The 14,982-nt window shown below is 41.8% G+C and overlaps 1 protein-coding gene across 4 annotated transcripts in view; it reads left to right on the forward strand.

Moving 5' to 3' along the window:
- The first annotated feature begins 1,021 nt into the window (after nt 1–1,021).
- Nucleotides 1,022–14,982, forward strand: part of MSH4 (mutS homolog 4) — a 62,211-nt gene continuing 48,250 nt past the window's right edge. For 3 of the 4 annotated variants that reach the window (XM_008171285.4, XM_065555409.1, XM_065555411.1), the window contains exons 1-2: nt 1,022–3,317; nt 8,739–8,903. In XM_008171285.4, the coding sequence (XP_008169507.4) occupies nt 2,945–3,317; nt 8,739–8,903 (538 nt within the window). In that variant the 5' untranslated portion in view covers nt 1,022–2,944. The remainder of the gene's footprint in view (nt 3,318–8,738; nt 8,904–14,982) is intronic. The other variant, XM_065555410.1, reaches the window with a different exon arrangement.

A 14,982-nucleotide genomic window follows, 5' to 3' on the forward strand; every position in this document is an offset into this window, starting at 1 on the left:
CTGGAGCAGGTGCCGCCTGTCTGAAGTGAGTCCCTAACTCACTGAGAACCAGATGGGCTAGTCTCACTGGGGCAGCAATAGCCTCTCCTTAGGGCCCCCTGTAGAAAGCAGATGGGGAGCTGGCCAGCTGGTAGACCCCAGAAGCCTGCTGAGGGGAAAAGGCCATTTGCCTCCTTGAAGACCCAACAGTGAAGCCTGGGGCCACTGAGGGCATGGAAGAAGGGGGCTGTGGCAGCAGGGGAGGAATAAAGAAGACCTGGTCTGTAATGGCCAGGGATTCACAGAGTCTAAGGCCAGAAGGGGCTATTGTGATCATCTAGTCTAACCTCCAGTATAGCACAGACCATAGAACATCTCAAAAATAACTCCTAGAGTGTACGTTTCACAAAAACATCTAGTCTTAATTTTAAAATGGTCATTGATGGATACTCACCATGACCCTTGGTAAATCGTTACAATGGTTAATTACTCTCACTGTCAACAATTTGAATGCACCTTATGTCCAGTCCAATTTTGTCTAACTTCCAGCCATTGGATGGTGTTATATCTTTGTCAGTTAGATTGAAGATCATCATCACCATGTTCCCATTATGCCTCCAGCATTTAGGGCAGCGATGAAGCTCCTCCACTCCTGTCTGTTTCTGGCAAGTCTTTCAATGGGTCCTCAGCTGTGCCCCAGGTTTTTCAGCTCAGCTTCCACAGCTCTTTGCCACATTGTTTTCGGGCTGCCTCGTTTTCACTTGCCTTCAGGTGTCCATCTTATTGCTATTCTGGTGTTGGGATCAGTTTCCATTCAAAGCACATGGCCAATCCATCTCCTGGCAATGATGGTGCTCATATCTTCTTGGCTGCACTGTGTGAATAGATCTTGGTTTGAGATTGTTCTGGGCCAAAAGATACGGAGGATTTTTCTGAGGCAGGTTGTATGGAATGAAGACCGTTTGGACATGTCATACTTTCTCATTCCCCAGAATTCTGCACTATAATGTATAAATCTGATAAATCTTGAGTTTGGTTTTAGTGTTGTATTTTGATGATTTCCAGACTGTATTTAAGTTCCTGAGGGTGATCCTGGCTTTATTGATTCTGTTTTGGATGTCCTGGCTTGTTCCACTGTCCTGGCTGATGGTGCTACACAAGTATGTGAATGTTTCTACATTGGTGAAAACATGATCCTCTAATCCATACTGGTGATGGTGAGGCAATATTAAAGGTCATAATATCTGTCTTATTGTGGTTGATTTTCAGTCCAATTTGCTGGTTGAATGTGTTGAGTCAAGTTGTTTTTTCTTGTATATGGTGTTGGGTATGTGATAGGAGAGCGAGATCATCTGTGAAGTCCAGGTCTTCAAGGGATGAGAAGGGTGCCCACTTAATGCCTCTTGGCATGTCTTCTGTTGTACGCAGCATTATCCAGTCGATGGCAATGTTGAAGAGGATTGCAGACATGACACACCCCTGATGTATTCCTGCTTTGACTTCAAAACTGAGCTCACTGTAATCAACACTGCATATAAAGTTGGAATAGAAGCTTTTGATGTTGATTATACAAAGAGGGTTTCCATATGGCCGCAGAATGCGCCATAGGCTGGTCCTGTGAATGCTATCAAAAGCCTTCTCAAAGTCTATGAATTTTATGTAGAGCTGCTGTTGCCATTCTAAGCATAAGAACATAAGAATGGCCATCCTCGGTCAGACCAAAGGTCCATCCAGCCCAATATCCTGTCTACCGACAGTGGCCAATGCCAGGTGCCCCAGAGGGAGCGAACCTAACAGGTAATGATCAAGTGATCTCTCTCCTGCCATCCATCTCCACCCTCTGACAGAGGCTAGGGACACCATACCTTACCCATCCTGGCTAATAGCCATTAATGGACTTAACCTCCATGAATTTACCTAGTTCTCTTTTAAACCCAGTTATAGTCCTAGCCTTCACAACCTCCTCACGCAAGGAGTTCCACAGGTTGACTGTGCACTCTGTGAAGAAGAACTTCCTTTTATTTGTTTTAAACCTGCTGCCCATTAATTTCATTTGGTGGTCCCTAGTTCTTATATTATGGGAACAAGTAAATAACTTTTCCTTATTCACTTTCTCCACACCACTCATGATTTTATATACCTCTATCATCATATCCCCCCCATAGTCTCCTCTTTTCCAAGCTGAAAAGTCCTAGTCTCTTTAATCTGTCCTCATATGGGACCCGTTCCAAACCCCAATCACTTTAGTTGCCCTTCTCTGAACCTTTGTTCAGTTACGTTTCATAGAGTGAACATCTGGTCTGTACATCCACGCCCTTTCCAAAAACCAGCTTGCTCTTTTCTGAGAATGCTGCCAACTACCTCTGATATATATGCTGGACTATGATTTTACACAATACCTTGCTTGGCACAGATGAAAGTGTGATACCACACCAGTTATTCCAATCACTGAGAGTTCCTTTCTTGGGTATCTTCACTATAACCCCACTGAACCCTAGACTGAAGAGCCCCTTATTAAATAGCTGTTCTCCATGTAGATAGGTGTAGCCTGTGATCAAGTCACCCTCAACCTTATCTTTGCTAAATGAAGGGGAAGGGCAGGAACACCTGGGGTAGAGGAAATCTTCAGGAAGATGGGGTGAGTGGAAGCCCCTGGAGAAAACAGCTGTGCAGGGGAAGAGGAATGGGGGGTGGGGGTGGCGTAGGGTATATGGGTAGCGCAGCGGAGCAAGGGGCTTGTGAACGTTGACCGGATCACAGGAGGGCCTGGGCTAGGAGCAGCGTGTGGGACAAGGGGAAGCTCCAGGGCGCCTCCCCAAGGGGCTTTTATATCTTGTCTGCTCGGGCAGACGGGGACCAAACCCACTGTGCAGCAGCAGTTGCTTTGTATGCCCACTCGCATGTCGGGGATTTAAAGGGCCAGCCGCGTAACACGCGGCAGGGCTCTTATGATTCCCAAAACAAAATGGCTTCCAGGCGGCCATGGTATACTGGATTGCGGCGGCGGGCGTCTTTTCCCGTTTGCGCATGCGCGGGTTTCATGTCGTCGCCGGTGCCGCCATTTTGTGTGTGGCCTCTGGTGCCTGCGCTGAGGGAGATGTTACGGGGAAGCGACGAGAGGAGGCCGGCAGCGCGGGAGGAGGAGGCCTCTGCCTCCTATTCTGGCCGCTGTTCGTCCTCGTCCGGGACGGAGCACCTGCCCCGTTACCACTTCGGGCTGCTGCAAACCCCGCTGAGTACGGCGGGCAGCGCCGGCGGCCCCCAGCGAGAGGCAGACTCCCTCGGCAGGGTCGTCCCCCCGGGGCCGGGGCCGCAGCTGTTCTCTGCGGCAGCAGGAGGTGGGAGCAGTGGGGCTGGCCCACCCAGACACGCCCTCCCTGAGCTGCCGGCCCTCTGTACGGGGCGTCTGAGCAGCCTAGCGCCCTAGATGGAGATAGGCCCGTCCTCCCGCCGTGCCCTCCCTGGGCCACCAACCCGCCCAGGCCAACTGCTGCTCCTGGGAAGGGGAAACAGGAATCTGCAACCCCAAGGGATCAGTGTTGAACAGCTTCCTGCATCCACGTGTATCCCGTCCCTGAAACATCTCTGTCCCATTGGCCTGAGCAGTTAGATGCTGTGTAAGGAGGGTATCAAGTATCAGGGGGTAGCCCTGTTAGTCTGTATCTACAAAAACAACAAGGAGTCTGGTGGCACAGGCACCTTAAAGACTAACAGATTTTTTTGGGCATAAGCTTTCATGGGTAAAAACCTCACTTGCATCTGAAGAAGTGAGGTTTTTACCCACGAAAGCTTATGCCCAAATAAATCTGTTAGTCTTTAAGGTGCCACCAGACTCCTTGTTGTTTGTGTAAGGAGGATGCTCTTCTCCTTTTGATGGAGTTGGAACTGCAGCTCAAATTAAAGTCTCCTATGGCAGCAATACTCAGATCTCCTGTCATGAGAAGAAAGTGGGGAGATGTGATATTGCTAATGTTAAAATAAACATAGAAGAAAAAAAATTTGCTCTCTAAACCCCTCAAAAATTCCTCCACATTTTTAAAATTTGCTTTAGTTTACTTTTAAATACCTAAAATGGTTGGGGTAAGACGGAGTTAACGGTATCAGGTCAAGTCCTCAGCTGAGCCAATAAAACCTCGTTCCTTGCAGGAAGTAGCCTCGTTATTTTAAGGGTCTGATCTATGTAAGGTGACCAGACAGCGAGTGTGAAAAATCGGGATGGGGGGTAATAGGAGCTTATATAAGAAAAAGCCCCAAATATTGGGACTGTCCCTATAAAATCGGGACATCTGGTCACCCTAGGTCTATGCATGCTTTTTGTACTGGTATAACTATTTTAGTTAGAGGTGTAATTTTTTAATCAAAATAGTTACACTTGCACAACCTCTAAGTTGTGGACATAAAGTATACTGTTATGTCAGTAGAGCTTAGTCCCATTCTCTTAGAGAAGCACATTTTATACCAGTGTATCTATATCCACACTAGGGATGGTGGTACTATTTTGACTATGCCAGTATAGTAAAAATGGTACAGTTTTATGTAGATAAGCCCTTAGATCCTGTTTCCACAAGCCCTACCTTGATGGGTCAAAAAGGTGTGGTTTTCAGTTGTATTAGCTCAATAAATCTAACATGATTGAAAAGACCTTTTAACGTTTTTAAAAATGTAGTCTAACAATTTTTAGGGCTGTCAAGGGATTAAAAAAATTAATCATGATTAATTGTGCAATAAAATTAATTGTTATTAATCGCACTGTTAAACATTAATACAATTCTGTTTATTGAAATATTTTTGGATGTTTTCTACATTTTAAAATATATTGATTTCAATTACAATACAGAATACAAAGTGTACAGTGCTCACTTTATATTTATTTTTGATTACTAGTATTTGCACTGTAAAAAAACAAAATAAAAATATTTTTCAATTCACCTAATACAAATACTGTAGTGCAATCGCTTTGTCATGAAAGCTACAAATGTAGAATTATGTAAAAAAAAAAACTGAATTCAAAAATAAAACAATGTAAAATTTTAGAGGCTGCAAGTCCACTCAGTCGTATTTCTTGTTCAGCCAATCGCTCAGACAAACAAGTTTGTTTACATTTGCAGGAGATAATGCTGCCCGCTTCTTGTTAAAGTGTCACCTGAAAGTGAGAACAGGTGTTCGCATGGCATTGTTGTAGCCGGGCATTGCATGATATTTACATGCCAGATGCACTAAAGAGTCATGTGGTCCTTCATGCTTCAGCCACCATTCCAGGGGACATGGGTCCATGCTGATGACAGGTTCTGCTCGATAACAATCCAAAGCATTACAGACCGATGCATGTTCGTTTTCATTATCTGAGTCAGATGCCACCAGGATAAGGTTGTTATTCTCTTTTGCTGGTTCGGGTTCTGTTGTTTCTGCTTAGTGTGTTGCTCTTTTAAGACTTTTGTTTAGAATATCTGGCACACAAATACTTTGCAATGCTGGCTACAAAACTGCCAAGCAAATGCCTGTTCTCAATTTCTGGTGACATTGTAAATAAGAAGAGGGCAGTATTATCTGCTGTAAATATAAACAAGCTTGCTTGTCTCTTAGTGATTGGCTGAAAAAGAAGTAGGACTGAGTGAACTTGTAGGTTCTGATGTTTTACATTGTTTTGTTTTTGAGTGCAGTTATGTAACAAAAAAAAATCTACATTTGTAAATCACGACAGAGATTGGACTGCAATACTTGTGTGAAGTGAACTGAAAAATACTTCTTTTGTTTATCATTTTTACAGTGCAAATATTTATAATCAAAAATATACACTTTGATTTCAGTTACAACACAGAATACACTGTATATGAAAAAACATCCAAAATATTTCATAAATTTCAATTGATATTCTATTGTTTGCGATTAAAACGGCTATTAATCGCAATTAATTGTATTAACCGCAATTAATTTTTTTGAGTTAATCACATGAGTTAACTGCAATTAATTGACAGCTCTAATAATATTGCAGTTGTGTTAAGCTACTTCCCACTAATGCAATTGAAAACTATACTCTTTTTGGCCATCAGGACAGGGCCATAAAAGCTATGATAAAACTCCCATTGGCTTCAATGGTACAGGTTTTGGTCCTTGAGGCTGAATAAGGTGGAGCCCAGCATCTGTGCTGAGCCCCCACCCATCACAAATAATTACTCTCATTTAGTATAACCTCTAGCACATAGTAAAGCTTGGAGTACTCCATATTCTGGAGCATACAAGAGCACACAAAATGGGTTTGGACGTAGAGCCACACAAGCTGTATTGTGGGTTAGAGTACTGACAGTTGAATATGTGGCAGCTTGCAGGTGTTCAGCAGGGACAGGGCCCTGGTTTCAGCACAGGTAGGGAGGAGGGTTATGGTGTATACCGGGGTCGGCAACCTTTCAGAAGTGGTGTGCCGAGTCGTCATTTATTCACTCATTATTCATTATTTAAGGTTTTGCGTGCCAGTAATACATTTTAACATTTTTAGAAGATCTCTTTCTATAAGTCTATAATATATAACTAAACTATTGTTGTATGTAAAGTAAATAAGGTTTTTAAAATGTTTAAGAAGCTTCATTTAAAATTAAATTAAAATGCAGAGCCCCCCCCAACCCCCCTGGACTGGTGGCCAGGACCCGGGCAGTGTGAGTTTCACTGCAAATCAGCTCGTGCGCCGCCTTTGGCACATGTGTCATAGGTTGCCTACCCCTGGTATATACCATTAAATGGGAGGTGCATGGCCAGCCAAGTACCAGTGGCCAAAGTTCAAAGCACTAGAGCTGATATATATACATTGAGTATCATTAAAAAGTCAACATTTAGCTAATATCTGTTTGAGATACCTTACCTGTTTTCTTGTATGTGGAATGGGAATGTTGTGCTGGCTTGTGTGGAGGTGTAGGAGCCCATGACACAATTTGCTGTAGTGTTGTCTAAACTTCCCCTTGCTTCAATGTGCAGGATTATGTTAATAGATTAGGACATTAGGGTCAAAGATTATTTAATGGAAATGATTAAAGAGCGTAGAGAGGTACTTCAGGCTTTTGCCACTGGGACTTAGCTGGCCATCTTCCCCTCAGCAGGTGGTCTCCATTTTATTATTAGGAAAATAACTAACATACTGCAGGGGGTAAGTGTTATGTTTTTTAAACTGTTACTTCAGCCCTAGCTTGTATGAGTAATATTGTGGGTGCCATTTAAAAAATCAATTGCCACTGTACAACAATTGGTATACTGCAGGAACAACTGTTTATAGGAAATATTATGGGTTATTCCAGGGAGTAAGGACTAGTGAAGGTCAAGTCCTTTAATGGTATTTCAGTCATAGTATTTTGTGATCAAGATTTCTATTACATAAATGTGGTGGTGTAAACTGTGTATTTTTGTGCCAACCATCTGGAGATAATTTCAAGAAATCCATTAGGCATTTAGCAGTTTCTAAGTGCAATGTATTATAGACCAATGTACCATATTTTCATAAAATATCATAGGATACAACCGTGGTTTTTTTTACAGACCTTGTTATGTTAATGCTTTTTTTTTTTTTTTTTTTTTTACATTTAATGTGGTCTTCGGATATGACAAAACATATTCTTGCTTTATTTAACACAAGATGGATCAAAAAATGTAAATCTAATTTCAGATGATTCTTTACTTTCCTATACGTTGGTGCATTTATCTCAAGAGAACAGATTTAAAATCAGCTAAAGATCTTAAACACAGATGGCCTGCTCTTTGTTACAAAGTGACACATCACTTTGAGCTGTGAAAAATTTTACGCCCCGTGTGATGTGGTTAAACTGAACTAAGCCCTGGTGTTGACTTTGCTAGGTCGATGAAAGAATTATCTTGGAGCGGTGGATTTACTATAGCAACCAAAGAACCCCTTTCTTGTTGTAGTAAGTGTCTACGCTGCATCTGTGCTGTTGTAGTGTTTCTAGTATACTAAAATGAGAGCAGATTCTGAGGTAAATGCACCATCTTAGAATTTACAGTGCAGATCCATCTTAAAATTCATCAGTAAAATAGAAATTCCGGAAGCCCACCAGTTCTTAAATTTTAAATTATATGACTTTGAGTTGAACCATATAGGCAGAAGAAGATAATTTAACTGAATGAGTTTTTGAATATGGTTCTTTCTCTTCGTTTTTATTACCCTTTAAAATGTGTGTTCAGTATTAGGCAAATACATTCTTTTTATGACCCTTTTCAGACTTGGGAATTTTCACAAGCACTTTGTGCAACTTCAGATATTATTATTGAAATAGACGGGCAACTGAAGGTAGAAAATCTGACAAATAGAGCAGCCCCTTTTATAGGCCCAGAAATCCCTCAAATATGAAATTATGCATTGTATCTGGCTTTTTATCACATAATATTAGTATAACATCCTAAGCAGGGAATTTGCTGTCAGTATAAAGTAATGACATTAAGGAGAAATTACCATATCAATATGAGTTGGTTTCCAAAATAGCATCCTACTGAAGTTTACTTTTTCTCTTTTTATACTTGGATTATATAAATATTAATATCAATTCAGCAAACTCCCTGGGTTCTGTGACTGTATATATTAACCTTTCTCCATTAAGATGTCTTAACAGTCTTTTAACTATTTTTCCTTATTTGTATTGCTTTTCAAACAAAACAATTCATGTCTGATTGTGTTAATTTTATTTTATGGAGTTTGTGTGACTTAAATAGCAAAGTGATCTATGCATTATCTTTTCAAGAGATGCTCTGACTTTTTTTCATAGATTCATACTTTGGGGACAAGAGTTCGTATGCAGAAAATGTTAGCACAATGAATTTTACAAGCTCTTCTTCTGCAAGAGGTCTAAATAGTGCCTGGATAGGAAAAACACCCCTCTCTTCTAGTAGATCAGGTTGTAGAAGCAGGACTCCTCTCATGGGATATTCAGGTAGAGTTGATATTTTTATAGGAGTAGCTCTCTTTAAATCTGTAGCCTTATTTTTTTAAATATAATTTAACAATTTAATGTTACATAGTAACATACTTAACATTAACTTTTATGTTCATGTATTTTGGGGGTATTACGTTATATAGGATACCTAGCATTGATGGAGATGTACATAAGAAAAATATTTTTTTAGTTACTGATTAGCTACATTTTCTTGCATTCTTCTTCAAAATAATTGATATAATTGGAATTTAAATATTCTCTCAAATTATTTAGTTTTGGTGTAAGTGTATGGACATGTTGGTGAGTCTATGGTAACTTTACTAAGGTAACTTTACCTAAATTTGTACTCTATATTTTTTTATCTTGTCAGACAACAACAAAATCAGCTTTGTCCCCATTACTTTTAGGAAGAGTAATTTTTACTTTTGCTAGTGCAAAGCTCTCATCCAGAATCCACTAACATGTGAAGGAGTTAGCAGCAGAATTCTTCTAGTTCGTCTCAAGGAGTTCTTTCACAACAAAGAGTGTGGCAGTAGTATAACAAGGAGGCTGCTGGAATCAGAGTGCTGAACCAGGGCTGCTTAACATACACAAACTCAGTGCATGCATGTTTGCTGGTTGGAAGCCTCCAGATGAGGGAGCTCCAGCAGCAGAGCATTTTGAGTCACTCACGGTTACAGGGCAAGCAGTGACATAACCCCTCACTGCCCTGGATTGCACCCCAGAACATGACAGCCCCTTGGACAGAGTTTCTGTTAATATTAGGTGTTGGGTCTTCTGATACTAAAATTACTCTTGGGAGAATTCTGTGCCACTGCACACATGCAGAATTCATGTCCCCTGCAGATTTCTTGACTTCCTCTCAGAAAACTGACTTCTGACAGGGAAGCAAAGGGAAGCTTCAAGAGTGATCATGTACCCCTCCCCAGCAGCCTGGGTGTGTCTTTTCGGGCATCCGGAGCAGCCAGTGGAGAGGTAAATCACTGCATGGTGGGGGGTGGGCCTGAGGATGCCCTGGCCGGTTGCTCTTACTCTTTGCCGGGCTCAGCTACTAGTCCCAGATGGGCTGAAGGCAGGGGAGGACATGACTTCCTCTTCCCTTACAAGGAGCAGGCCGGACCTATTCCCAGAAACCCACCCAGCTGCAGGAAGCTCTGCACCCTCCCCACCCCTGCCCCCATCACTCCTCAGCTGCAGGGAAAGAGCTGCTCTCCCATCTGCCCAACCCCCTAGGTATCCAGACTCCCCATACCTGGCCCCCCACTGAGCCTCACCCCCCACACCCAGAATCCCCCCACTGAGCCCCCTGAACCCAGACTCCCTCCTGAGACCCTCCCCCCTGGATCTGGACCCCCACCCCTCCATCCAGACCACACCCTGGCTGAGACCCCCCCCCACATGCAAACTCCCACTCTGATGAGCCCCCCCCTGCACTTGGACCACTCCGTCAGACTCCCCACACTCGGGTCCCCACCCCACTGAGCCCCAACCAGATGTACCCAGACTCTCACCCCATCAATCCCCCCACACCAAGACCCGCTGCTGAGCCCCATTCCTCCACACCCAGACCTCCCCTTGTTGAGCCCCAACCATTTGACCTGGATCCCATTCCCTCTACATCCAAACCGCCGCAACGAGCCCCTCTGCAGAGCCGCCCACACCCATATTGCACCACACAGAACCGTCTCAGCCCCTCCTGTATCCCTCCACACTAAGCCTGTCCAAACTCAGGAGAAATAGTAGAATCAGATTTTTTGGAGTTAAATATATTTTATTTTTAGAAATAATATGCTTAGATTGTTTTGGGGTGTAGGTGGAGTTTATAGGTGTTGCCTTGTAAGTGAAAATACTGGTGGATGGCTTTGCTCTTGTGAGCAAGACACCATTTTTGTGCTGTATGATTAGGGATCCGTCTCTCATGGATGTCGCGGAAGTCACTGATTCTGTGACCTCCGTGACTTCTGCAGGCAGCCCGTGTGTCTGACCCAGGGTCGCCCAAGCAGCTGACTCTAGGGCCAGCTGCTCAGGTGGCCCTGGGACAGCCACACCAGCCACTGCTGGAATGGCCCGAGGGACAGCCACACCAACCGCTGGTTGGGAGGCCCCGGCAGCAGTCTCTGGGCAGGTGGCTGGAGCAGCCACTGCTCGGGCCATCCCTGGCAGCTGATGTTGCTGGCCCTGGGCACCCCGCCCCCAGCAGCGGCAGCCCCCCCCCCAACATCCTCCCCTAGCAGGCCCCCCCCCCCAAGATTTAGTCATGGGTATTTTTAGTAAAAGTCCTGGACAGGTCACGGGCTGTAAATTTTCGTTTATTGCCCATGGCCTGCCCATGACTTTTACTAAAAATACCCATGATTAAATCATAGCCTTATGTATGACTAGATGCTCTTGGTAGAATCTACCTGTTTCAACTCATATGCCTGCATCTTACTTGCTTTCTTCTCATCTTCAAGCATTTGGTTAAGTCAGAAGAACACAAATTGTCCCATATACAGTTTAAGCACAGACTTTTGGTTGTGACTTTGGAAATTTTATCTGAGGCTAGGGGATAGTTATAGAATAGCTTTTGTTATCCTTATTATTGTTATTACTTAATGCCTGAGAGTTTACAGCCTCAATAGACAACATAGCGGTAAAGTTTCAGAGTAGCAGCCGTGTTAGTCTGTATCCGCAAAAAGAAGAACAGGAGGACTTGTGGCACCTTAGAGACTAACAAATTTATTAGAGCATAAGCTGAAGAAGTGGGCTGTAGTCCACGAAAGCTTATGCTCTAATAAATTTGTTAGTCTCTAAGGTGCCACAAGTCCTCCTGTTCTTCTTATAGCGGTAAAGGGATCCTTTAAAAAAAATCCATTTCCCCCCAAATCTGTATCAAGATTGTATCACTTGGTTTCTCCAGTTTTGGCTAACAGTTCTTGGATCATTGGAGGAGAGGAAGCAATGAGATATGAAAGAAAACTTAATCCCAAGCACAGATTGTCTGACTGCAGGCACACAAATTTGTGTATTTATTTATTTCCACAGCATTTTCAAATTTGCTGCTTGCTTCTGACCTGCGGTGGCTTCCTTTGTTTTCGTGGACATGTTTATCTCTGGTTCATGGTATCAAAAGAAGTTGCTGAGATGCACAGTAGAGGGCACTGCAAAGTTATGTTATGGTTGTGAGAAATATAGAACATATGAACAGCTTTAGTTTTCCAGGAAGATTGCTTTAAGTCCTTTTTTATTGTCTTCACATTTAATGACAGAAATAGAATAGTTTACCTTTTTGTCATCCAGTGAAACCAAAATGGAATAAAATATAAAGAGAATGTATTCTATCAAAATAAAAAGTACCTCTACTAGATATTAGTTTAAGGACATAATTTGAAAAGTAGCCAGCAACGGGTCCCAGGGAAGTGCCGGGTTTGAATGCCCTCATATTCAAAAAATGCATAACGTCTGTCAAAACAGGGTTAAGTCTCACCAGAAACATTATTAAATGGTAAGTTTTAGAACTAAAGTTTGCACAAATTAATTGGGAAAACAAAGCGCTTGACAAAGAGAGATTGCTTCTGAAATGTGGAAAAATGACATAATAGCTATAGCACATGGGCAACTCAGAATTAAAAACATACAGTTAAAATTCAAAAAGTGCCTGCATGAAATGGATATATTTGCTTCACTGGCATATGATTAAAACAACCTCCTGTCTTCAGATATATATCTTATGCTGTAACCTGAAATTTGTCAAATATTAGCAAACAGAGGAAATTAATTTCATGAGCAAAGGCCTGCAACTCTGTATGCCTAAAACTACTGAAGAGTTTGGTCAGAAACTGATAACAGTAGCGTGTCAGCTGATTTTGACTATCCTGACACAAAATACATTATTTATAATTTGTTTCCCAAGATAAGAAAAAATGTACTGGGTCTGTTGATCACCTAAGGAGGTTTTCTGAGCAAGGAAGTAATGCTCCCATACATGGTATGTGTATGTATGCATTCAACAGTTACTACTTGGTTTCCCTCTCTGAATGATTGATCCTGTGTAATAGGGAGTGCTCTAAATATCCACTGTGGTCCAAAGGAAGTGAGGGCACTGGGCATCCTGCACATTTGGGCCCTGCATCCCCTTAATTTAATTTTAATTATTTGAACTCTTTCCCTTTTTCCAAATTAGAACTTGATCTGTGTCATGTAATTTAAAACAAAGAAAAAACAATTCTAATCTCTCCTCTGCCTTACACAGTAACACCGTTCTGCGGTTTTATGGATCTGTGGGATTCCTGTGAAAGAAATACTTTAAAATCTAAGATCATGAATGCATAAAATTTCCTAATCTATAGCTATTTTTTTTCTCTCCATCTCTTACTTTTCCTTTTCTTCCTGTCCTCCTAGCTCCATTGTTAATTTCTTCTAATTACACTATTTATTCTTCCATTAATTCAAACTACCAGTGTCAGAAAATCTGTTAAGTCTGATACTCAGTAAAAATGCATTGTACTTCAGATTTACTGTTTAGTATTGATCTCCCCATACTCAAGAAAAAATGGTTAATTGGACTGGGTGAAACTACTACAATACTACTAGTACTATAATGTACTACAAGAAAGGAACCACCTCTCCAACATATGTTGGAAACCTTTTGTTGTGTGTGCAGTGATTATTTCACATCAGAAGAAATTCAGGCGATTCTCTGGATAAGAATTTTGGGGATCAGCTCATTAAGAGTAGAGGTCTTGCATGGGGCAACTTCATCCCTTGCTGGCTCCATCCTCTTCTGACAGTAACCTCAAATATTCTATTCTTTTCAGATTTATAATATGCATTTTCTCCATCCAAATTGTATATGCATGATTATGACTAGAAGCTCTAAACTTCAAATTCCCTTATTTTTGCAACTTATTTTTTAATTTTTAAAAGGATTGCTTCTCAGGATTCCTTACAATAGAGCAGCTACCTTCAGGCAATTGGAAATGCTTTTTGTGACACATGGATGTCACAAGAGGGACAAATAGCTTTGAAGTCTACTTTACCAGTCTGGATTAAGGAATTTATGATAGAGATATGCATCAGGAGAGGCAAGGAAGTAGCAGTCTCTTTCAAAGCTCATTGCACAAGATCATTGTCTCTCTCTTGGGCCAAGACAGTGAAGGTGTTCTTTCTTAAAATATGCAAGGTGGTGTCCCAGTCCTGGACCCCAGAATTTACAGAACAGTATAGGTTGGATATCTTAAGTTTTCAATAGGTGCAGTACCCTTCCATTTGTGTGGGCCACTTCCTCTGTCATTGGATTCTGCTGGTATCTGTAAGACACTAATTCCTTTTTTTTTTTTTTTTTTTTTTTACATGAATTGTACTAGGAAGTTGTAAATATCTGGACATGTGCAAGTTAAAGGTTGGGTTTCACACCTTTAAAATTTCTTCAAGTGTTTCATATCAATCCAGACCACCTCCTTTTCAAGTTGGCTCTGGTAAATTAAAGACTGTTGTGCCTTATTTTCTGCAAAATTAGCATATTTGAAGAAATTGCTACATTCTAAGTTTCATCTGAAGTATTGAACTGGCAGGACAGGTATATACAGTGAGCTGGCAGTATTCAAAAATATTAAATGTTCCTTCTCTGTCTTCTGATAAGAGAGGCACTGTACAGTGGTATGGAATAATTCAAAGGGGAGGAAAGTAAGACATTTTACCTTTATGTAAGATGACAATAGTGAAAGTGAAATATGAGAATGAGGGTGAACAAAGCCAGAAGATGATGCTTGACATTGTATAATTTATGAACCATCACTGAAGTGTGTCTTCTAAACATGCATGTGTGCATTTCTCTTTAAAGACATATTCTGGCAATTTTCCATAAATTATGTGTCTCAGTGGTCTGAGCACATTATTTGGAATTACTAGACTCCCATGAACTTCAAGTCTGAATGCTGACATAGAGGATTTAGCCATTCTTCTTCAAATGCTTGCTCATATCGATTCCAATTAGGTGTCCTCGTGCCACGTGCACGATCGTCGGAAGATTTTTACCCTAGCAACAGTCGGTGGGTTGGCTGAGGCGCCCCCTGGAGTGGCGCCCTTATGGCGCCAG

The sequence above is a fragment of the Chrysemys picta genome, chromosome 8, assembly GCF_011386835.1.
Source record: "Chrysemys picta bellii isolate R12L10 chromosome 8, ASM1138683v2, whole genome shotgun sequence".
Classification (NCBI taxonomy): domain Eukaryota; kingdom Metazoa; phylum Chordata; order Testudines; family Emydidae; genus Chrysemys; species Chrysemys picta.